The 26,009-nt window shown below is 44.0% G+C and overlaps 1 protein-coding gene across 1 annotated transcript in view; it reads right to left on the bottom strand.

Moving 5' to 3' along the window:
• Positions 1-26,009, bottom strand: part of LOC142255125 (chondroitin sulfate proteoglycan 4-like) — a 136,598-nt gene that overhangs the window by 86,889 nt on the left and 23,700 nt on the right. Inside the window, exons 2-3 of the mRNA XM_075326588.1 lie at positions 10,719-10,882; positions 5,688-9,230 (exon numbers count right to left, since the gene is read on the bottom strand). Coding sequence (XP_075182703.1) covers positions 5,688-9,230; positions 10,719-10,882 — 3,707 coding nt within the window. The remainder of the gene's footprint in view (positions 1-5,687; positions 9,231-10,718; positions 10,883-26,009) is intronic.

The following is a 26,009-nucleotide window of genomic DNA, read 5'->3' as shown; positions in this document are numbered from 1 at the left end:
TGCATGTATACTACACCCCTGCGTCTCCACTCCTCAATATTCCCCATTTTCTGAATCTCCGGGAGATTACTGTTATCCCAGATAGGTGTAAACTTAGTTAACCGGGTCACCCCTCTCACCCTTTTCAGCCTATCCCAGGTCTTATTTATAAGTGCCATTGTAGGAGATGTTCTACCCAGGAGCCCCACCGCACCATCCTCTAGTCCCATTACCAATGGACTTCTACCCACTATGTATTCCAGTACTTCTTTAATGCCCCCATCTTCCTCTCGATCAGACCAACCCCTGAGGTGTTGACATTGCGCCGCTATATAATACAATTCCGGATTTGGGATTGCTAGACCCCCCTCATCCTTCGGCCTTTGTAAAGTCTCTAATCGCACCCTAGGCTGCTTTTTACCCCACACCAGGTCCCTAAACAGCGAGTTTATCCCTTTAAATCTTTTCCTTGAAATACAAACAGGGGCATTGTGCAGTATGTATAGGAGTTTAGGCATTACTACCATCTTTAGCAAATTAACCCTTCCAACAACTGACAAATGTAGCTTGTTCCAGGCATCCACCTTGGCTCTCAATTTTTTAAGGAGAGGCCATAAGTTCACCTGTATGTATTTTTCTACTGGCAGAGATATCTGGATACCTAGATATTTAAATTCGTCCACATTCTTCAATTTGTTAGCCCCAGTATCCTCATTTGTCCAGGCTACTTCCCCATCCACTTTAAAGAGGCTCGATTTAGACCAATTAATGGTCAGTCCCGAAACTTCTCCAAATTTCTCTATTATCTGCATGGCATGATCCAATGAGGCTGATGGATCCCCCAAGAAAAGTAATAAATCGTCAGCATAAAGAGCTATTTTCTCCTCTAAATGCCCATACTTAAATCCATGGATCTCCTTTGTTTTCCTAATGGCCGCCGCCAGAGGCTCTATTGCAATAGCAAATAGGAGCGGCGATAGTGGGCAGCCCTGCCTCGTTCCCCGGTGCAACTCAAACGCTGAGGAGGTCATACCGTTAACTCTAACTTTAGCAGTAGGCCTATTATACAACAGTTGCACCCACTTTACAAACCTTGGGCCAAAACCCATATGCTGCAACACTTTCCACAGATACCCCCATTCAACACTATCGAACGCTTTCTGGGCATCTAGCGAAGCGATCACCCTCCGGCCAGGGTTGTCAGGCGGCAACTGTAGATTAAGGTACAATCTCCTGATATTAGCAGCTGTTGACCTATTGGCCATGAACCCTGATTGGTCCATATGAATTAGGTTAGATATAACTCCAGTCAGCCGGTTTGACAACACCTTAGCCAGAAGCTTCACGTCCGCTGTTAATAACGAGATGGGTCTATATGAGTCTGGAAGCCTCGGATTTTTATCCTCCTTAGGAATTACTACTATTATTGCTTCTCTCAAAGATTCAGGCAATACACCCTCCCCCTCCGCCACCTCAAAGACTTTCAATAGTTTGGGTAATAGGATTTCTTCTAACTGTATATAAATTTCAACTGGTAGCCCGTCTGCTCCCGGTGCCTTGTCATTGCTCATGCCATGCAGAGCGTCCTCCAGTTCATCAATAGTAATAGGTGACTCCAGTTTATCTCTATCCGCCACAGACAACACCGGAAGCTCACCTCGCTCAAGAAATGAGTCCACCTCTTCCACCCTCATCTCTCCAATAGAAGAATATAGCGTGCGATAGAAATCTTTAAAGACCCCAAGGATCTCCTCAACCTCAGTGACCTGTGTCCCCTCCACCGTGTCCATACCATGCACAAATGAACCACTCCTTTGAGCTGCAGCTATGACCGATAATAGATGACCAACTTTTTCCCCCTCCTCATAAAAATGCAATTTTTGGAATGCCTGCTTCCTTACCGCCTTCTCCAAAAGCATCTTATTAACCTGTTCATGCGCCTGCCTAAGATTTTGCTTCGCGTCCGTAGTAGTACTCCGGATTGCTTCCAGCTCTGCCTTATCTAAGGCCTCCAGGCTATCTTTCTCATCCTGCCTCGTCTGTGTTTTACGTTTACAGATATCCCTGAACAGGAGCCCCCTGAGGTATGCCTTCATCGCATCCCATACCACCAGCGGACCAGTGCTACCCTCGTTGTGGATAAAGAAATCCCCAAGATCCCGTTCTATATTCCCCATATTAATATGACGGATCCATGCTGGATGAAGCTTCCACTCTCCCCTCCTTCCCCCTGTCAGGGTCCCCCGTCGTATGGATACTAGAATTGGGCTATGATCTGAAATCACTCTTGTCAGATATTGCACGTCGCTTATCATTGCATCCATCAGATCACTAGCTAGAGCCATGTCAATGCGGGACAGAGTGTTATGTGAAGCCGAATAACAAGAGAAGCAGGATACCCTCCCATTCCTCACTCGCCAGGCATCCACCATTCCAAGTTCCCCAATAAGAGTGCCAAACGAAGTCATACAACTATCCTGGATACCTGGAGGTCTACTACTCCTATCCCAGTACAGGTCTATCACATTATTGAAGTCCCCCACCAGTAAAAAAGGGATTACTCCCCCCTTCTCAGAGAACTCCCTCATCTCCCTTAGTTTGGTGCACTTATATGGAGGTGGTATATATATTGCAGCTATACACATGAGTCTGCCAAATATTTTACACTTGACGGCCACACACTGTCCCTCTTTATCCACATACACTTCTATCTCTTCATATTGCACAGAGTTATGGATCAGCAGTGATACACCCCTTGCATAGTTGGAAAAGGTGGAATGATAGGCCTTCTGCACCCATCTCCTATTTAAAACATGTGTTGTCTCCTTTGTTAGATGCGTTTCTAGTAGACATATTACTGACGGGTTCTGGTCTTGAACATATTTAATTAATGCCGCTCTCCTAGACTTATCTGATAACCCTCTAATATTCCAACTCAACACCTTAATTCTATCCCCCATTATCCCACCCAGTAAAACCATCAAACCTTGTAGTATCTCCCCATGCTGCCTTTACCCTACCCCTTTCCCCCCTCCCCCCTGCTCCCCTCCCCTCCTACTCCCCACCACTTCGTGTTTTCGAGTACTCCCGTGAAGCATCGGGTTTTCCAAACCTGGTCCATAATCCCTACTAAATTCCCCCCTACCTCCCTCGCCTTCCCCTCTTAGACACATTTTAAAACTCGTCCCTTTTCCAACAATTCTCCACTCCCCCCCTTTCTATGTATAATCATATTCCACTCAACCAATATAACAGTAAAATGGCGAACAGTAATTAAACTGGAATCTCAAATTGTAAATACCACCACCGCGCCTAATTAGGCAGTCCCCATGTCCTGCGAAGCTCACATCAAACCCTTCGCATTCCCCCTGCATACTACCTCAATCCCAAAGGGAAGGAGAAAAAAAAGAAAAAACAAGAAGGGTCCCCTGTAAGCTCCTAAGGATGTTGTAGAGCCTCAGCCGGCCTTCTCCAACACACTGCAGATTCAGACAGTCAGCTCATTCCTTCAAACGGATCCGCTTTTCGTTTGCGTCCAACCACTGCATGGCTTCCTCTGGAGTTGTAAAAAAGTGCACCCGCTCCAACGCCGTCACTCTTAGCTTTGCTGGGAACATCATTGAGTATTGCACCCCCATCTCTCGCAGGCGCCTCTTTACTCCTGTAAAAGTCATACGTAGCTTTTGAACAGAAATGGAGTAGTCCGGGTATATGGAAATTCTCTGGCCGTCAATCATAAGATCCTCCATGTCTCTTGCCTTTCGCAGTATAGTGTCCCTGTCCCTGTAGTTGAGGAGCTTGGCTAGCATAGTGCGAGGGCCCCTGCCTGCTGGTTGTGGCTGTATCGGGACTCTGTGTGCTCGTTCCACGGCATAGAGCTTGGATAAGACATTAGCACCCATTTTCCCCCTGAGCCAGTCTTCTACATATTCAGTGGGGTTTCTTCCTTCCGCTTTCTCAGGGATGCCGACAATTCGGATGTTATTTCTTCTAGAGCGGTTCTCTAAATCATCATTTTTTGCCATGATTTCAGCTATCTGCTGTGCAAATGTTTTTTCAGACTTTTGTAGTTTTGTAATATGATCCTCTGTTATCCCCACTCTCTCCTCTACAGCCGTTGTTCTCAGATCGGCTTTCTTGAGGTCTTTCTTGATGTCAGCAACCTCTGCCTGTAATCCCTTAACTTGCTTCGTCAGGGTAGTCAGAGCTGTTTTACAAAAAGACACCACTGCAAAAATGTCCTTTAAAGTGGGGTTTTCTGGAGCCTCCTGTGCACTATGTGCTTTCTCCACTTCTCCTGTCTTATCTTGCTGCTTTTCACCATCCCCCATCTCATCAGAGCTGGCATTATCTTCTCCCTCCTCACCTCTGTTATCTATATGCTGATGTGATTTCTCTGAAGTCCAGGCAAATTTCTCCAGCCTTGCAGTGATCTGCATCCTCTCCTGACAGGCTGCATTAACTTTCTCAGCTTCCTGCCTTATCATGGCACCATCTTGAGAGCTGGGGACTTTCCCGCCTCCATTATCTTTTTGCCTGTGACGGACCATGGCACTCTGCATCCACCAGACTCACCCCAGACAAGTCCTCACCACCTTATCTTCCTGACAGCCGGCTGAGGCAGTGATAACAGCGGTATTCAGGGATTTATCAAGGGAGTTTGCAGGAGAGCTCCACAAACACGCCTCTTCACATTGCCGTCCAGGCCACGCCCGGCTGTGGGCAGTTTCACCGCACATCACAGCCCAGCATCGCTCTTTCTTGCGGCGCTCTGCGGTGAAGGAGAGGAGAGAGAGCGCGAGATGCTGGGCTGTGATGAGCGGTGAAATTCTGCCCACAGCCAAGTCAGTCATGGAGACTGGGTCCCGCCTCGGTGATGTCTGCTCAACTTCCAATTCCGAAAGCTGACATGACATCACCAGACATCAGAGGTCACTGCAGCCCGGGTCATGTGATGGGGATGAGAGGAAAGTGATAGTGCCGCTCACAGGCAGAATATACAACAGTAGGTATTCAGAAAAAGCCTTCTGTCACAGCTTTACATCGATGTGGCCACTATGCTTTGTAGTGGATAAACTCAAAGGTTTTTTTGTACTTTCAAAATACAGGCTCATGGCTACCCCTTTTCAGGCAGTGCATCTTGTCTATATAGCTTTCCAATGACAGGTGTTCAAATAGTCAGGTGCAGGTCCTGCTCTGCCCCCATCTATTTTTGAGGCCTACTGAGTTAGGGACCATCCTTACTGGCTACACCTTACAATAGCTGGGACGGCTTTGATGCTCTTTTATGAAATATAGTATTAACTCAGTACCCTATGTTATTTCTATATACTATTATTTATTTACTTACTGTACGGTATTTGCTCATTTTGTTTGTTTCCTAAAATAGAAAACTGCGGCATTTTTCCGTCCATAGAAATCAATGGAAAAGTGCAAAATTGCTGGAAAAAAAATGCAACAGCTTTTTTTGCAGTGTTTTAAACAAGTGCTGTAGGCAAAGCACACATTTAATCTGCAAAAAAAGCACTAAAATACGTTGTCAAATGTCATAATGTAAACAAATGGCTGTTTTACCAAAAAGATTTTACTGCCAAGAGAGTGTTGGGTGCAGAAAAAAAAAATGTTGCATGTGAATATAAACTTATAGAAACTTTTCAAAATTATTATTTTTTTTTAATTAAAATTGACAAAAGCTCCGATATACTCACTTGCAGCCTGTCTTTCCCGATTTTGACTGGCTTTCCTTCTTCTACTACAAGGCTTTCATGATTCTGCACGGTTGGAAGTTTCTGATGACTTTCCAAATAGATACGAACTTTAATGTCGACATCCAGCGTCACGGTGTTAATTTTTACCGCAACTTTAACCGTATCTACAAGATGATTGCCATCGTTGTGCCGGTAAGCCACGTGACCATTTTTTAGATCTTGGTTTGTAAAGGAGTCTTTCATCAAGTTCTGTATGTAAATCTTTCCATGTTTTGGTGGCGATGAAATGTAATACAGAACATCACGGTCACTTTCAACGTACATATTAGTGGCAATGCTAAAGTTAGTGCTGGTTAATACGTTCCCTTTACCTTTTTGTACCAACAGTCCCGTGTTGTTGACTATCTTGATGTAGGGCTCAGAGGCACTGACTTCTAGAAGGGAAGACGTGTAATGTTTTCCATCCGTAACAAACAAGACAAAGCGCCCGTAATCCGTTCCATGATGTATATAGAGCACACGGTTATTTTCCAAGTCCTCCTGGGTAAACTGGTAGAGCTTTTTGGAAGTATCGTTAGATGAAACGAGATCTCCATTGGGAATACCTCGCCTGGTGTAGAGTAACTGACCATCATCGAAATCTGTGTCAAGATCATGGTAGCACAAGTCTTCTAACGTTACCAATTTCTTACCATTCCTAACCACGTGAAATAGTTTGTCGACAACGCGGACAGGCTTCTCGTCATTCCTCAGTTCTATGGATAGATTAAAAGCAAATTCTGTCTCCAAGGGTGTTCCATCCGAATCAACTTGTTCTTGTTCCGCAAGTCTTGAGGATGCAAGAATAACAAAGGTATCGGACACTGTCTCCGAATTATCGTGAACGTACATGAGTCGTTCACTCAAAATATCTTGGCTAGAGAAAGCGGTGATGTTATCATTGCTTACAAGAGAATCTGAAAAATTAATGAGCTTTAGCTTTCCATGGAGAGGACTTTTCAAAACCTTAAAAGAAAAAGTTTTGTTACTTAAGGTTTGTACAAAAAGTTCGTCTTTCGTGATAAGTCTTGTTTCACCTTCAGCTAAGGACAAGCCTTTGTTCGTCAAAAGGATGCTGTTCAAATCCGCTTTAATGTTAATGATGTAAGTAAATGGCTTTGATTGTGCATATTTTGTGAACAGTGTAAATTCAAAGGAATCCTGGGAATCTTCACGTGGTTGTCCATTTACTACATACTCAATGTTTCCTTCCATTATATCGCTCTGACTGAACATGTCATCTTTGCCTAAAATGATGTTTCTGTTCATAATCGATCCTTTGGTAGGCAAAGATTGTATCTTATAATATATTAACGTGTCGTCCTTAATATCTCCTTCCATGGCAGCTTCAAGGTTATTAGAACCAAATTTTGCCTTTTTTGCGTTCTCGATGGTCAAAGGAAAATGTTTAATTAATGCATATTTAAGCCACTTGACTTTAATTAGAAAGTGAAATTCTTCACTGGTATGGTTGGCTATGGTAACTCTAAATTTAAAGGTGTCCATTACATCAGTTTCTTTAATTTCTTTGAAGGTATTATGGTATCGAATACGATCTCGCTCAAGAGATCGTTGAGTAAATGAACCCACTGGTTTCCACTCATTTGCAGAGCTCCTTCTTTCAATGTGACCAAACTTAGGTGTCTCTGTAATGTCGTAGCGTATTTCCATCTCTTGATTTACTGCATTGGTTTCCACTGCTAAATTGCTGGTCTTAAGGAAAGCACTTGAGCCTTGTATTACTTCAATTCCGGTATTGTTAACTATTTTATATTCTAGAGGAACAGCCAAAATTCTCAACACAACAGTGTTACTGACTTTATCAGCATCACTAACCCTCAACACAAATCTTGCATTCTTCAACCCATGGTGGACGTAAAAAATATTCCCTTCAAGGAGCTCAGAATAAGGAAAGCTGGTAAGCGCTTTTCCTGGATCTTTCATGTTTTCTAGATATCCTGCATCTATGTTGAGGTTCCCAAGTACTACAAGATTTAGATTTTGAGGTTCAGAATCAACATCTGAAATTTTTATCAAATTACCAGTTAGGCGTTTCTTGGAAGTTTCAAGCAATATGAATAAATTTCCTTCCGGAAGAGATAGTTCCGGAGCATCGTTAGATGGCGTTACAGTGATGTTAAAAAAGTGTACCTCTTCTCCTTTCAGATATGAAGGCATCTCATTTTTGCTTGTGGCAGTAACAGAAAAGCTAAAGTGATCACTTGCTCCCTCTGAGCCATCGTGGACATAACTTATACGTCCATGCCATAAGTCAAGCATAGTAAATGTTCCTTTGTCTTGTGGAGAAACATCTAGTTTTAATTGTCCACGTGAAGGATATTCAACAACCGTGAATGAAATTTGTGACTGGCGAAGACCTAGCACTTTATAATCCAAATTCAGTTTGATATGTTTTGATTGTAAGGTGGCTTTGCTTCCCTCTGCTACCACCAAATTATTAAGAACCAAGAAGTTATCTTTTTGACTATTCTTAGGTATCAAAGTAGTAACTAATAAAATTGGAGAAGCGGATATTACTTGTGAGGCCTGGGGTTGTGAAGTTGGCACAGTGCTCAACGCAACCTCAGTTTTGCAACCAGGTGACACATCTTTCGTAGCTAAGGCGTTCTTTAATCCAAACTTAATGGAGTTCACTTTCATATTTTTAATACACCCCTTAAACGATCCTCCTTTGGTATTTTTCCCAGAAAGTGTTGTTAAACCAAACCTCTTTACATGGTCTCGAGAAGCATCATCAATGCCACCTACGTACAAAGAGCCGTGTGTTTTAATGCGGAAGTTGAGTAAAGCCTTCTCAGTTTTATCATTTATAGTCAGATGAAGATGCCTTGAGGTTATTACAAGTTTAATATAATGCCATTTATTTTCCCTAAGAGCATTGGAAGAATCTACATGTACGACATTTTTCCCTTTGCCGATACTGGCTTTCAACACCCAGTCGACAATTTCTAGGGAAATGAAATCATCTGCTTTTCCTGAGTGGTACAGAAGCAAGCCTCTGCCAGCTGTTGCTTGTATCAAACACTCCCAGGCAGCGTCATCCCCAATGGTCCAACGAGGAAAAGCTAAGAAGGACTTAGAACTGAACAAACTGATGGGGTCATCTTCGCTTATGAAGAACTCATCACTGCATCCAAGGGAAACTTCATGAACACTTTTCTGACCAGGGTATGGTCGAAGTGAAGAGAGTAATTCATACTCGTTGAACACAACGTCTTGTAGACATCCTCTGAAATATTCCTGTGTATCTTTTAGATATGAAGCTTTCAGATTTCCAAGTCCACCAACATAGAAGCCATGCTCAACGTGAAGCTCATTGGCGCCAACAGGATTTATAACAATTGATTTAATAGTTGTATCAACAGTAAGAGTCACTTCGGCGTTTTCATGGGTCAATTTGACCAAGTGCCATTTCATGTCATCTGAACGAGGTCCTTGGTCGTGCAAAAGTATTAGTTCATCAATTCCGAGTCTCAATTTTGCCTAAAAAAACAAAAACAACAATTTTTACAAAATAAACTACAAAATGAAATATAATAATACAAAAGTTGGATATGATTTAGGGCATAATAACATACATTTCAAGGACAAAGTAGTCTAGTTGGAGCCAATTCACAAACTTTGGTCAGCAATTCCTGAAGCATCAGTATGTCTCATGGTCACAGGTGTGCGGGTACATCAGGCAGTAGCCTATTTCCCTAATAATAATAGAATGACTGAGCATTCAAATTCAATAAGTCTGATCCTTCTTTCATCTGCTGGAGACTAGTTGGGAAACCGCATGGGCATCAGATGTTTAACAGATTCAGACTAAATCAACATGTCTGACCGTCTCTGACCTAACGTGGGTACCATCGCATTTTCTAATACTGCTCATCCTTCTAAGTGGCTCACAAATGTTGTAGCTCAACCACATAAGTGTATGAGATATGTTACACCATGGTGAAGGCAGAAATCTAAATTTAACAGATAAGTGTAAAGACACCTCATCCAGGCATAGGTATGGGGTCAGGTTAGTTCTAAAGTGGTTGTTGAGGCATCTAATATTCATGAAGTATTCCTAGGATAGGTCAATATCAGATCGGTGAGGGTCCACCACCTGACATCCCCACTGATCAGCTGTTATAAGCTTTGGCAGGATCCCGGATGTAAACACTGAATGGAGTCCGGAGCCAAGAACTGCACATCAGGTACAATTTTCTTAAAGTCAAGTAGAACCAGGCAGACTGAAAGAAGCCGGTGGGAATCTGCCCCTCTGACTAGTCATATCAGTCACCTTGTTCATAGCTCCCTGTTAAAAATATATTTTTCTGAAATGTCACAGGGTTTCAGAAACTCAACTCAAAAATTTGTAATGATAGTATCTGTCTCTAATTCATGGCACCATGAATCATTCCTTTAACTTTTTTCTACTGAGGTGTCATCAATAAGAATATGGTCAAACATGGGTCTCACCAGTAGAGATAAGCGAATCTGGAGCCCGCTTTACACGCTACAAGATATCTTACGATGTGTCGGCGGGGTCACGTCGTAAGTGACGCACATCCGGCATCGTAAGGTACATTGTAGTGTGTGACTGCTACGTGCAATTGCGATTGAACGAAAAACCGTTCATCGCATGCACGTCGTTCATTCCTGACGAATTGAACGTCAGATTGTTCATCGTACCCGGGGTAGCACACATCGCAGTGTGTGACACCCCGGGAACGATGAACAGATCTTACCTGCGTCCTGCAGCTCCCAGCCGGTAATGCGGAAGGAAGGAGGTGGGTGGGATGTTTACGTCCCGCTCAGCTCCGCCCCTCCGCTTCTATTGCTCCAGGAAAAAACATAGCAAGTGATTTTTATTGTTGTTTTTTTTTTAACTTTAGAGTTAACATTTAAAATTGAATGGAGCAACCAGGATACCGCGATACAAAGAAAGGGAAGATGGCATTGCTAAGCTGCAGTGGTTTCCTGCAGATATGTCACCTGTACGTGTCCAGAGCGCAGCTCCACCAAGCAATAATCATGGTTCCCAGCTGCCAGGAAGATTAATCCATTCGATTTACTGGTTCGGAAACGTAATTGCAGTGAAGACTTAGAGAACGATTCCACTTTCTTCAGTTCTACGTAACTTTCACCAAAGAAGGAAGCTGCAAGGTGAAAAAAAAAACAAAACAGTAAAATCAAATAACTTTGGAATAAAGAATTGCAGTCATATATATTATATATGAGGAACTGTATGGCACCATTTTAATATAGTGGACAGAGGGCTGATTTTCTGATCCATAGCTCCAAATCCTTCAGACAAATGGTTAAAGGAGTTAAAAAAGTTAAGCAAAAAAACAAAAACAGTAACCATTCATATACAACAGTCTAGATTTAACAAGCTGCAGGTACTGTAGGGCATCCTACTGTGTGAGGGGGCACTGTAGGGTATCATACTGTGTGAGGAGGCACTGTAGGGTATCATACTGTGCGAGGAGGCACTGTGTGGGTAGCACTGTCCTGCAAATTCCACTTTCAACTGTATTTGTCTTTAGGATGCATTTCCGTTTGAATATAATGGTGGAGCAGTGTGGCCTCAGTTCCCTGCTCCACCATTCACTTGTGCCAAAAGGCTCTGATGCTCAGGGCACGTCACTTTATTGTGCAGAGCAGAGATCTGTTCCGTCCATTACAGGTTCATGTATTTATTTATTTTTTTAAATTATTTGGCAGTGGAGGTGGAGGGTTACTATATTAAGGGGAAGGTAGCACTGTAGGGCCATCTTACTGTGTATGGGAAGCATTGTAGGGTATCAACATGTGTGAGGGGTCACTGTAGTGCATCGTATTGTGTGTGTGGTGTGCACTCTAGGGCATTATACTGTGTGAGGGGGCACTGTAGAGCATCATACTGTGTGAGGGGGCACTGGAGGACATCGTACTGTGTGAGGGGGCACTGTGGAGCATCATACTGTGTGAGGGGGCACTGGAGGACATCGTACTGTGTGAGGGGGCACTGTAGAGCATCAGACTGTGTGAGGGGGCACTGGAGAGCATCATACTGTGTGAGGTGGCACTGGAGAGCATCATACTGTGTGAGGGGGCACTGGAGGACATCATACTGTGTGAGGGGGCACTGTAGAGCATCATACTGTGTGAGGTGGCACTGGAGAGCATCATACTGTGTGAGGGGGCACTGGAGGACATCATACTGTGTGAGGGGGCACTGGAGAGCATCATACTGTGTGAGGGGGCACTGGAGAGCATCATACTGTGTGAGGTGGCGCTGGAGGACATCGTACTGTGTGAGGGGGCACTGGAGAGCATCATACTGTGTGAGGTGGCACTGGAGGACATCGTACTGTGTGAGGGGGCACTGGAGAGCATCATACTGTGTGAGGTGGCACTGGAGGGCATCAGGCTGTGTGAGGGGGCACTGGAGGGCATCAGGCTGTGTGAGGGGACAGTAGTATAAAAAGTTTTTTTTCCGCTCACCCACTATTCCATCTGGCTCCAGACTTCAGGAAGGACATAAACTCAGTGTTCAGAGAAGTAGGATAGATAGCAATGGAAATTCCTTTCCTGATCCAGCAACAACGTCCAAAAAGTGTAATAATTTTTTTAAAAACTCATTTTATTTGAAAAAATGTTAAAACTAACATGCGTTAGAGGGATATCCAAAGTTAAAAGGCAACGTCTTACGCGTGTCAGGCCAGTGTGGCCCTTAGTCATAGACTTATTTTAACAGAATGAAACACATAATAAATAGAAAAACAAAAAAAAAAACAACACACCATCACCTTTGGGCGTACCAAATCCGGTCAAAGGTACACAGGTTCACTTGATTAGATCGACATGCATAGTAACATTGCAGTTAGTAAACTGACAGCATCAATTTAACCCCATGTTAAAGGTACAACAATATTGTTATTGCTAGACTCAATCGATTTACATAATTATAAGGCAAATATACTCTAAAAAATCTTTGCGTTCAAAAAATTATTGAAAAAACAAAAAAACAAAAAAAACATGACTACAAAACATGCCTATATATAATCCATACATCACAACATTTAATATATATACATCAAATCACTTCTGATGTTCATACCTGTTGGCATGCAGGTGTTATAAGCCAATATCCACTTTGCTTCCCTATCCCGCAGCATGTGAATACGGTCACCGCCTCTTCTGGGAGAAAAAACCTGTTCTATTATGTTCACTCTGAGAGAACTAGTGTCCCCATTATGGTTATATAAAAAATGTTGCGATGCTCCCGATAGGCTTCTAGAGGTCGGATTTGAAATGTCATATAAATGTTCCCCAATGCGTTTTCTTAAGGCGCGGATCGTAGAGCTAACATATTGTATACAGCACTTCTCGCATGTTATCAAATAAACACAGTGGTCTGAACCACAGTTCACAAAGGAGTTAATTTTATAACGTTTTCCAGTACTGGAACTCACACTTTCTTTAGTATTATACATGTGTGAACACGTTCCACATTGCTTCTTGCCGCACCTAAAAGAACCGCATGTGGGAAGCCAATTTTTTACAGTGCTGGGTGCAGATTTCACCAGATATGCGTCGCTAGGCGAAATGAGACTACCTATGGTAGGGGCACGTCTAGAGACAAATCGACAACCTGTGTCCAAAATGTTTTTAAGAGTATCGTCCACTGATAAGATAGGCAAATATTTGCGCACAATTCCAATAATTTTCCAAAAACTATTGCTATACTGAGTCGAAAAAACCGGTACACTAGTCTGATCTATCCCGTGTGACGGTTTTTGATATCAAGTAATGAGCTCTGGACTCCATGTTCACTCTATTTTTTGCCCTATTACCGGCTTTGCCATATCCCCTATTCCTCAACCCACCATCAATTATTTCACATTCTTTTTCATAAGCCAACTCCGTGCTACAAGATCTCCTGGCCCTAATATATTCGTCTGTAGGTATGTTTTTCACTATATGCTAGTGGCATAGAGAAGGGAGTTCCCTGCTATGGGTTTTCTGTAGAGCTCAGAATTGACCCGTCCAGTTGCTGGATCACCAATAAGGGTGAGATCCAGGAAGGAGATGGACTCCTGCTGACTATGGGAAACAAATTTCAAATTGAACGCATTTGAGTTAATGTAACTGAAAAAATCTGGTATGGTTGCCTCACTCCCGCGCCATATTATTAAAATATCGTCTATGAAACGACCATACCAGAATATATCAGAAAGGAAAGGGTTCCAAGAATTATAGATGAACTGCTTCTCCCACCAATTCATATATACAGTTAGGTCCAAAAATATTTGGACAGTGACACAAGTTTTGTTATTTTAGCTGTTTACAAAAACATGTTCAGAAATACAATTATATATATAATATGGGCTGAATGTGCACACTCCCAGCTGCAATATGAGAGTTTTCACATCCAAATCGGAGAAAGGGTTTAGGAATCATAGCTCTGTAATGCATAGCCTCCTCTTTTTCAAGGGACCAAAAGTAATTGGACAAGGGACTCTAAGGGCTGCAATTAACTCTGAAGGCGTCTCCCTCGTTAACCTGTAATCAATGAAGTAGTTAAAAGCTCTGGGGTTGATTTCAGGTGTGTGGTTTTGCATTTGGAAGCTGTTGCTGTGACCAGACAACATGCGGTCTAAGGAACTCTCAATTGAGGTGAAGCAGAACATCCTGAGGCTGAAAAAAAAGAAAAAAAATCCATCAGAGAGATAGCAGACATGCTTGGAGTAGCAAAATCAATAGTCGGGTACATTCTGAGAAAAAAGAAATTGACTGGTGAGCTTGGGAACTCAAAAAGGCCTGGGCGTCCACGGATGACAACAGTGGTGGATGATAGCCGCATACTTTCTTTGGTGAAGAAGAACCCGTTCACAACATCAACTGAAGTCCAGAACACTCTCAGTGAAGTAGGTGTATCTGTCTCTAAGTCAACAGTAAAGAGAAGACTCCATGAAAGTAAATACAAAGGGTTCACATCTAGAAGCAAACCATTCATCAATTCCAAAAATAGACAGGCCAGAGTTAAATTTGCTGAAAAACACCTCATGAAGCCAACTCAGTTCTGGAAAAGTATTCTATGGACAGATGAGACAAAGATCAACCTGTACCAGAATGATGGGAAAAAAAAAAGTTTGGAGAAGAAAGGGAACGGCACATGATCCAAGGCACACCACATCCTCTGTAAAACATGGTGGAGGCAACGTGATGGCATGGGCATGCATGGCTTTCAATGGCACTGGGTCACTTGTGTTTATTGATGACATAACAGCAGACAAGAGTAGCCGGATGAATTTTGAAGTGTACCGGGATATACTTTCAGCCCAGATTCAGCCAAATGCCGCAAAGTTGATCGGACGGCGCTTCATAGTACAGATGGACAATGACCCCAAGCATACAGCCAAAGCTACCCAGGAGTTCATGAGTGCAAAAAAGTGGAACATTCTGCAATGGCCAAGTCAATCACCAGATCTTAACCCAATTGAGCATGCATTTCACTTGCTCAAATCCAGACTTAAGACGGAAAGACCCACAAACAAGCAAGACCTGAAGGCTGCGGCTGTAAAGGCCTGGCAAAGCATTAAGAAGGAGGAAACCCAGCGTTTGGTGATGTCCATGGGTTCCAGACTTAAGGCAGTGATTGCCTCCAAAGGATTCGCAACAAAATATTGAAAATAAAAATTTTTTTTCTGGGTTTGGTTTATTTGTCCAATTACTTTTGACCTCCTAAAATGTGGAGTGTTTGTAAAGAAATGTGTACAATTCCTACAATTTCTATCAGATATTTTTGTTCAAACCTTCAAATTAAACGTTACAATCTGCACTTGAATTCTGTTGTAGAGGTTTCATTTCAAATCCAATGTGGTGGCATGCAGAGCCCAACTCGCGAAAATTGTGTCAATGTCCAAATATTTCTGGACCTAACTGTATGTTGGCCAATGAAGGTGAAAATTTGGCTCCCATACTGCAGCCGCGGATCTGGACATAAAACTGATTCAAAAAAACAAAATAATTATTTTTAAGCAAGAAAGAAATAACATCCAAAATAAAATCTTGCAAATTTTCCGAATCGTTTGTGCAGACCAGCATCTGTTCCTGCAGTGCAGTTAATGCCATATTGTGGGGTATGGATGAATACAAAGCAGTAGCATCACTGCATATCCATAAATAACTCTCTCGCCATTCAATTTTCTGCATCACATTAAGCACATGTTTTGAATCCGTAATGTACGCAGGAGAAGACTTCATCAATGGTTGTAATCTTTCATCCAGCCATGTCCCAATGTTCTCAAAAAGGGACCCTATGCCAGACACAATGGGTCTGAATGGTGGTGGGAAAACCCCTTTGTGTGTCTTAGGCAAGGCATGGAACAGAGGGACCCTGGAAGACTCAGGGACCATATGTTCCAATTGCCTCTCAGTCAAAAGTCCCATGTTTACACCCCTTTGTAATAGCTGCTGCAGGTCTGTCTGTATTTTACTAGTGGGGTCACCACCAATTTTGTGGTACGTACATGAGTCACTCAACATAAGCTGTATCTGGCCCTCATAAAGATCCCGGTCCAGAATTACCACCAAACCGCCCTTGTCCGAGTTTTTAATAATTATCCTGTCATTGGATTTTAATTTTTTGAGGGCTGTGCGTTCTTGAATTGTCATGTTATCATTTTTTGCGGTTGCAATATCAGCTACATGCAGTTTTTTAAGCTCCTCAAACACCACATGTTGGTAGTCATCCATAGCTGATGACCTAGAAGCCAAGGGATAAAACTGAGAGTTTGGGACCCTGCTGGAAAAATCAGTATCAGTAACTAGGTTCTCATCCCTCCCATTGTTGGTACTCAGGGAGTCCAGGTTTTGCAGAGTAACCTGTTCCATGAACATCAAGTCCTCAAATTGATTACAACATGTTTTTTTCTGACCCATACCATAATTCTCTACTTCTGCTTGAAGAAAATGTTTTTTCACAGTTAGTTGCCTAACAAATTTATTAACGTCTTTAAAAGTGGAGTACAAGTCGAAATTTCTGGTGGGTACGAAACTCAAGCCTTTTTTAAGTACATCAATCTCCTCTCCAGAGAGTATAGTAGCCGATAAATTAATCACTGTAAATTCGTTACCATCATTTACTTGCGGTTTCTGAAGGAGTAACCATGAGTTTTTGCTTGATTTATGCTTCCTCCCCGACCTCCTGGTAGGTTTTTGTTTTTTCTCACTTCCTGACCTAAAAACATCGCTATTGCGTTCTGATGTCGCAGCCAAGGATTCAGGATCTGATTCTCCTCCAGTGGTGTCCAATTCAGTGGAAGAGAAGCTCACCCGAGACCCACGTCGGTTAGATCTGAATTCATCCTCATTGCGTCTTAGGCGGGCTTTGCACGTAGGTGCGATGTCAGTGGGGTCAAATTGAAAATGACGTACTTCCGGCATCGCATGCGACATCGTAGTGTGTAAAGGCTCGATGATACGATTAACGAGCGCAAAAGCGTCGTAATCGTATCATCGGTGCAGCGTCGGCGTAATCCATAATTACGCTGACGTGACAGTCCGATCTTGTTCCTCGCTCCTGTGGCAGCACACATCACTGTGTGTGAAGCCGCAAGAGCGAGGAACATCTCCTACCGGCGTCACCGCGGCTTCCGTAGGATATGCGGAAGGAAGGAGGTGGGCGGGATGTTTACATCCTGCTCATCTCCGCCCCTCCGCTCCTATTGGCCGCCTGCCGTGTGACGTCGCAGTGACGCCGCACGACCCGCCCCCTTAATAAGGAGGCGGGTCGCCGGCCAGAGCAACGGTCACAGGACAGGTGAGTCCATGTGAAGCTGCCGTAGCGATAATGTTCGCTACGGCAGCTATCACAAGGATATCGCTGCTGCGACGGGGGCGGGGACTATCGCGCTCGGCATGGCAGCATCGGCCTGCGATGTCGCAGCGTGCAAAGTACCCCTTAGTATGGATCTGGGATTTCTAAAATTTCTACTGTCCCGCCAGGTGTAAACCTCATTATTCTCATAATCCCTCCTGTCTCGAGTGAACTTCCTGCGCTTGGTTTCAGTGATGTTATTTTCCAATTTTTCAAGCCGCTCATAAACATCCTTTTTTAGCTTTACATAGGAGGAATCATCCTTATATTTTGTGAGTGATGCATCCAGTTCTTTAATCTCTTCCTCCAAAGCTACAATTCTGGATTGCTCTTTTTCCACTATAAGATTCATTAATTTGGTGGAGCACTCTGACAATATAGCATTCCATGACACTAAGAATTCTGCATCAAACATAAATGTGGGCTGCTTTTTAATTCGCAGACCCCGCGGTATCATAGAATTTTCAACATACTTTTGCAGCATCATGCAGTCCCACCAGGTGCGCAACCTGGAAGACATGGATTTTTCCATTTTCTGCAGACATTCCTTGAAATCAACAGGTTCAACACTAGTGGAAGAGCAATCCATAGAAAAAATGGCAGCTGCCCTATTGAGTCTATCAGTGTTATCTGGATTAAAAAAGGCCATTCTGGTACTATAAAGGTGACAAAGGTTTTTGTGTGAGGGGACACTGTAGGGCATCGTATTGTGTGTGGTGTGCACTGTAGGGCATCATACTGTGTGAGGGGACACTGTAGGGCAGGGGTCTCAAACACGCGGCCCGCGGGCCGCATGCGGCCCCTCAGGCTACTTCGTGCGGCCCCAGGCCCGTGCCCCTGGTCACTATCGCGGGCGGTGCAGGGGCCGCAGCCACTGTCTGCACCTTATGTCAGATGAATGTGTTACAGGCTCTGCGCTCTCGCGCCGGCAATACAATCTTCTCACATAAATCACTGACAGTGACACTGCAGCTGCCGCGATAGTAACAGGGGCACGGGTCTGGGGTCTGCACGAAGCAGAGATGAGGCAGCGGAGGGGGCGCGGGACAGGTGAGAAGAATGGTGTGTGTGTGTGTGTATTGGACGTTAACCCCTTAGCGACCTATGATGTACTGGGTACGTTATGGCTCCTTGGTACTTAAGAACCCATGACATACCCAGTACGTCATGGCGAAATCGCAGCCCCGGTGGCTACGATCGCTGCAAATACCTTAGATTCGGGGAGGAGGGGACCTCAGGAGGGGTGGTGTCTCCTCCCCGGACCTACGGAGGCTGTGATTGGCTGAGCGGCGTTCATCAGCCAATCACAGCAACTAATGTTTCAGCCATTGAAAATCGCTGAAACATTGAAATCCAGCCAAGATCAGTGCAGCTGTAGCCCTGATCATTGACTGGAGCTGGGTGACCTGTGTTTCACCCGCCCCCAGCTCTGATTGGAGAGACCGGCCTTGTGACCGATCTCTCCAATCACTGTGGATCTGGGGCCGGAGACCGCCCCCTCAGCTTCACTCCGTCATCTGTGGAAGGTGAGTGGAGCTGCTGACCCATTACTACAGGATGGGGACAAAGTGCGCACTTTACTATGGGATGGGGATAAGGCTGGGGACATTACTATAGGATTGGGACAAAGTGCGCACATTACTATAGGATAGGGATAAGGCTGGGCACATTACTATAGGATGGGGACATTACAAGGATGGGCACAATACTATTGGATGGGGACATTATTACTATAGTATGGGGATATTAGGATAGGGACTAGGATGGGCACATTACTATAGGATAGGGACTAGGATGGGCACATTACTATAGGATAAGGACTAGGATGGGCACATTACTATAGGATGGGGACAAGGCTGGGGACATTACTATAGGATAGGGACTAGGATGGGCACACTACTATAGGACTGGGACAAGGTGGGCACAGTACTATAGGATGGGGACAAGGTGGGCACAGTACTATAGGATGGGGACAAGGATGGGCACAGTACTATAGGATGGGGACTAGGATGGGCACAGTACTATAGGATGGGGACTAGGATGGGCACAGTACTATAGGATGGGGACATTACTACAGGATGGGGACAAGGTAGGCACATTACTGTAGGATAGGGACATTACTACAAGGGGACAAGGATGGGAAACATTACTATAGAATAGGGATAATGCTGGGGACATTACTATAGGGTGGGGACAAGGCTGGCACATTACTAAAGGATGGGCACATTACTATAGAATGGGGACAGTACTATAGGATGGGGACATTGCTACAAGGGGACAAGGATGGGGAACATTACTATAAGATGGGGGACATTACTATACGATGGGGACAAGGATGAACACAATACTATAGGATGGGGACAAGGATGAACACATTACTACAAAATGGGGACAAGGATGGGGAACATTACTTTAGGATGGGGACAAGGATGAGCACATTACTGTGGGATGGGGACTAGGATGGGGCACATAACTACAAGGGGACAAGGATGAACACATTACTGTGGGATGGGGCACAATACTACAAGGGGACAAGGATGGGCACGTTACAACAATATGGGGAACATTACTAAAAGATGTTGGTCAAAATTTCTATTTAGTGCTAATTGTAAGACTATTAGTTACAAGAAAGGGATAAAATGTAAAAAAAAAAAAGGTTTATATTTAAACAAAGAATGTGCACGTTTGCTATAATGAACAAGTGAAAATGTTGAAAATCAGTGATCCCAAGATGTGTAAAAAAATCAATAAAATATATATATATTATATATGGTACCAATAAAAATGTCCCTTTGTCCTGCAAAGAATGCGGCCCCCCAAATTTTTTTTTTCCTCTGTGTGGCCCATACACCCAGCCGAGTTTGAGACCCCTGCTGTAGGGCATCATACTGTGTGAGGGGACACTGTAGGGCATCATACTGTGTGAGGGGGCACTATAGAGCATCATACTGTGTGAGGGGGCACTGTGGAGCATCATACTGTGTGAGGGGGCACTGTGGAGCATCATACTGTGTGAGGGGGCACTGTGGAGCATCATACTGTGTGAGGGGGCACTGTGGAGCATCATACTGTGTGAGGGGGCACTGTGGAGCATCATACTGTGTGAGGGGGCACTGTGGAGCATCATACTGTGTGAGGGGGCACTGTGGAGCATCATACTGTGTGAGGGGACAATGTAGGGCATCATACTGTGTGAGGGGGCACTGTGGAGCATCATACTGTGTGAGGGGACACTGTAGGGCATCATACTGTGTGAGGGGACACTGCAGTGCATCATACTGTGTGAGGGGGCATTGTGGAGCATCATACTGCGTGAGGGGGCACTGTGGAGCATCACACTGTGTGAGGGGGCATTGTAGGCCATCATATTTGTCAGGGGACACTGTATGGTGTCATACTGTGTGAGTGGGCACTGTAGAGGATCATACTGTGTGGGGGGAGCATTGTAGGGTGCCAACCTATGTGAAGGGCACTGTAGGGCAGTGATTATACCATTGAGGTGGACTGTCATCATAGTCTGGGGAAGACAGCACTGTGGGAACATCATATTGTGTGTGGTGAGGCACAGTGGAGACAGCATATTATGTATAGGGAAATTGTAAAAGTGTTATATTGCATATTATAGGAGGCAAAGAGGAGTGAACTGTGTGGGAACACTAAGGGACCTCAATAGGGGCACAATTTAGTTGTAGGCAAAAAAGAAAGTTATTTGGTGTGTTCTCTCTTCTGGGAGGTATGGCGATCATGTGCCAAAATGGAAAACAACAAATATGAAGCATTAATAAAATTACAGGTATTTTTCTCTGCGATCTCGTAGCGAAGTTGTGATTAACACAGCAACCGGCAGAATTATGTGGAATTTTACTCCAAAATTCCTCTGCTAAGTAAAGACACTAATAAAGCAAACAGAACGAATCCACAGTATTCCGGCATTCCAGGCGCGGCGTGCTCAGACGTGTAAGTACTTACTGCTATTTCCGCCATTAAGACACTTTATGAGTGCAGTTAAAGGATCTCTCATTAGATAAAGGTACTATACACAATGTCGCCAACCTAGTGTGGAATGTTGTATACGGCCTGTTGCCTCCAACTGAAAAAGGTCAGCAGGGAAGGGCCATTAGGCTCAGTTTATCAACTGTTGTAGGCCAACCAGCAATGTCGGTACTCAGATGTTATTGTTGAAGAGGTTTTCCTTTTCTCCCTCTCCATCAATGCCTCGTCACTGCTGCTGCCTGTCATGATTGATGGGCTGCAGCAATGAATTCAAGACTACAGTAACCATGCCCGCTACAGCCAATCACTGGCCTTAGCAGTACTGCCAATATGGATGGCATAAGGCAATTTGGCATATTTCAGAATGGTAATGAAGCAGTTGCTTAAAGGGAACCTGTCACCACTTTTTCGGCCTATAAGCTGCGGTCACCACCACCGGGCTCTTATATGCAGTATTTTAACATTCTGTATATAAGAGCCCAGGCCTCTGTGAGAACATAAAAAACACTTTATAATACTTACCTAACAGTCCCTCGGTTGGCAAGATGGGCGTCTTCCTTGTCCAGTGCCGGTGCCGTCTCTTTCGGTCATCTTCGTCCTCTTTCTGACTCCTGTGTGCATGACGCGTCTACGTCATACACACTCGCTGGTCCTGCGCTTGCACACTACAATACTTTTATCAGCCCTGCTCAGGGCAGATCAAAATGCGCCTGCTCAGGACCTGAATTCTGGCGCGTGTCGATGACGTCGGACGCGTAATGCACCGCGGCTAGAGAAGAAGGAGGCCGAAGATGGCCGAAAGAGGCGGCGCCGGCACCGGAGAACGGAGACACCCATCTGGCCAACCGAGCGACCGTTAGGTAAGTATTATAAAGTGTTTTTTACGTTCTACACAATGGCCTGGGCTCTTATATACAGCATGTTAGAATGCTGTATATAAGAGCCCGGTGGTGGTGGACGCAGCTTATAGGCCAAAAAGTGGTGACAGGTTCCCTTTAAAGAAATCAATAAGATTGCTTTTGATTTCCAAATAAAAATAAATGGAGGATTCTGATTGGTTGCTTCATATTTTTCCATTTTACCAGTGTTGGTAAATATTCCCCTATTTAAAAGTATGTTCCCACTGTGAAAAATGTTACAGTAAAGGTGCGGGGTGTTCACAGTTTTTAAAGGACTTCAAACACGTTTAGTTTTCAAGTCAAAAGTGCTACAGAAAACGCTCCATTTTTGAGAAAGTTTTTCTTTTTCTGAACAGTTTTCTGAAGTGTTTTTGAAATAGATTTTTTTCCTACATAGTGATTTGCAGCCTTTTGATTGGACAGTGCCCAGTTTGGAGAGGTTTTCTATAGGATCCCATTCAAAGATGTGACCCTCCACCCCAACCTCTTCAGAGGAAAAAAAAGCATCAAAAACTCCTCATATGAATAGTAAAGTGAATTTACTAAAGAAATTAATTGGGAGACTTTTTGAAACAGTATTTTAGAAAACCTCTGCTCAAAAAACTCCTTAAGGCTATGTGCGCACGTTGCGTCGGAGTACCTGCAGTTTATTCTGCACGTTTTCCTTCCCTTGGTTTTTGACCAAATGGCTTTTGGCCATTTTTTAGCGCTAAAAACGCATGCGTATTTACTGCGTTTTTAGTGCGTTTTCAGCGCTTTTTACCTGCGTTTTCACCTGCGTTTCTGCAGATGCGTTTTGTAGATCAAGACACTGAGAAATAAAGTTGGAATAGTCAAAAAGAATGAAAAAAGAGAAAAAAAGGATAAAATTAACTTTTAATAAAAATATATGGAACATTATCAATTTTAATGAAATAATAGCGGTTATGCACATTTTAACAGAAAAATAGGTAAAGTTTAATATTTTTTATCATTTAAATTTTCGGTTTTTGTGTGTGTGTAAAGGAACATTATAACCCTTTAATTTTATGCCAGAAAAGCATGCGTTTTTGAAGCCAAAAACGCAATGGAAAAGCAGGTAAAAAGCATGAAAAACGCAGGAAAGTTGATTTTGGTTGCGTTTTGCCATTTCTCATTGACTCCAATGTTAAGGAAACGCTGCAGAAATGGTAAAAACAACTGACATGCTGCTTCTTTTTCAGCATGGTTTTTTACCACAAATATGCAAATTAAACGCTGCAGAAAAAAAAGCAAAGCGCAGACAGGATTTCTGCTTTTCCCATAGACTTTGCTGGCAATCAAAAACGCATGCGTTTTAGCGCAAAAACGCTGCTGCTAAAAACGCTGCAGAAACGCGGAAAAAAACGCAACGTGCGAACATAGCCTAACACTAGAACTACTGGACTCGTGACATCTATATAGAAATACATGGTGCAAAGTAGTCAAAATGACTACCTCAGTAGTTCTAGTGTTAAAGCACCACTCCAGCAGAATATTTTTCAACGTTGGAGAACAAGCGTTGGAGAAAAGCCAAAACAAGGCTCTCATAGACTTGTATTCAGTTGTGACCTCCAACTCGCTAGATAAAAGACTGGAGCTGCCGACAAGTTACAAATCGCGGGGACCGACGGAGCATCGCTGGAAAATGATGAAGACGGCAGGCGAGTATAAGACAGGGGGCAGAGGACTTACATTTAAAGCATCATTCCAGCGCTAAAATAAAAAAAAACAAAAAAAAAACCCCACACTGGAGTGCTGCTTTAAATAAAATGCTATACTATATTCTGCAACGTAAAATTAAAAAAAGAGACTGTAGTCACCTCTGATGCCGATGCTGTTCCAGCGATGCAAGCGCCACATCTACAGTGACATTGCTATGCTGTGTGAGCCCTGCAGAAGGTCAGTGGCTGCTAATGGACCGTTTCACGATCACTTTGTTCAGACAAAACTGACATCTGGAAGAAGTCAGAACTGGTGCTCTCATACTTACTTCTAATGTCAGTTTCGTCAGAAGTAGAGATGAGCGAACCGGCCGTGGCTCGGCTCGAGTTCGGTTTGCCGAACGGAGGTCTCGTTCGAGTTTGGTTCGGCGAACCACTCGAACCGCATAGGAAACAATGGCAGGCAATCACAAACACATAAAAACACCTAGAAAACACCCTCAAAAGGTGTCCAAAAGGTGACAAACAACTCGCAACATAACACAAACACATGGGAAAGTGACAAGAACAAATTCTCATGCAAAAACAAAACAGCGTTACGAGGAAAAAGAGGAGGAGACACAGATATATGAGTATATGCAAGGGAACATCGATGCCATTACTGTGCAACTTGAGCCTTGCTCATTTTAGGCTTCCAATCTGGATAAATTGCCTGAGCTCGCCACGTACGCCTTGGGGATCTTGTGTCCTGCAGCCAGCGTTCTCTCGGAACCTGTCTTCAGTGCTGCTGGGGGTCTGCTGGCAGATAAGCACACGCGTCTGTCCACTGACAATGTGGACATGGCTCTCAGAGGACTTTTTTTCCCGTGGGTCATCCAGGGGAGGCGAAAGGCACGCGTATTTTTGAGAGTGCTTCATGCCAAGCATCTTTTTCATTGTGAAAAGGGGGATCAACTGATGCCAGTCAAGTGGGGTGTGTGTGGCCCAATTAGTGGAAACGAGGGAGACTGTGGTTGGAGTCCCCTCGCTGTGTTTCTAAAAGAACCAAGATGAACAAGTCATGGCTCTCAGGGGACTTTTCTTCCCCTGGGTCATCCAGGGGACGGGAAAGGCACGCGTATTTTTGAGAGTGCTTCATGCAAAGCATCTTTTTCATTTTCAAAAGGGGGTCAACTGATGACAGTCAAGTGGGGTGTGTGTGGCCCAATTAATGGCAACGAGGGAGACTGTGGTTGGAGTCCCCTCGCTGTTTTTTACATGATTTTCGAAGTGCATGACATGCCTAAGAGGTTTAGTTTCAGCATCTCAAACTTGTTGGCTACAGAAAGGTTGCCTGTACACCCTTTTGTCACCGAGTATTTTCGAGACCTTATGCCCATTGCAGTGCCCCAAGAGCCGATGGCTATTTGCCACTCCTTCTCCAAGAAAGAGGTGCCCGCGCTAACACAGCAGGTCGCACACAACATCACCGCTTCCTTGAGAAACTCTTTGTGTGACAGGGTGCATTTCACCACAGATACTTGGAACAGTAAGCATGGACAGGGGCGTTACATGTCGCTGACAGGGCACTGGGTAACTATGGTGATAGATGGAGAAGTGTCTGCTGTACAAGTCTTTCCGTCCCCACGAGTTGTGTGTTTCAATCCTTCCTCTGTATGTACAAGTTCCTCCACTGCTTCTGCCTCATCAACCTCGTATTGTTCCTGCACCTCAGCCCAAACTCTGTAAGGTCAGGCCACCCTTCCTTGTAACTGCGCCCAAGGAATACCACACACCTCCTTACTATGCTGGCAGCAGAGCTCAAGGCCATCAGGCGGTCAAATGTTTACTTTGAAATGTAGGGGAAATGTGAGACACCGCTGAG

The sequence above is a fragment of the Anomaloglossus baeobatrachus genome, chromosome 1 (genome assembly GCF_048569485.1).
Source record: "Anomaloglossus baeobatrachus isolate aAnoBae1 chromosome 1, aAnoBae1.hap1, whole genome shotgun sequence".
NCBI lineage: Eukaryota > Metazoa > Chordata > Amphibia > Anura > Aromobatidae > Anomaloglossus > Anomaloglossus baeobatrachus.
Note: the sequence above shows the minus strand (reverse complement) of the source record. Positions and strands in the feature narration are given on the sequence as shown.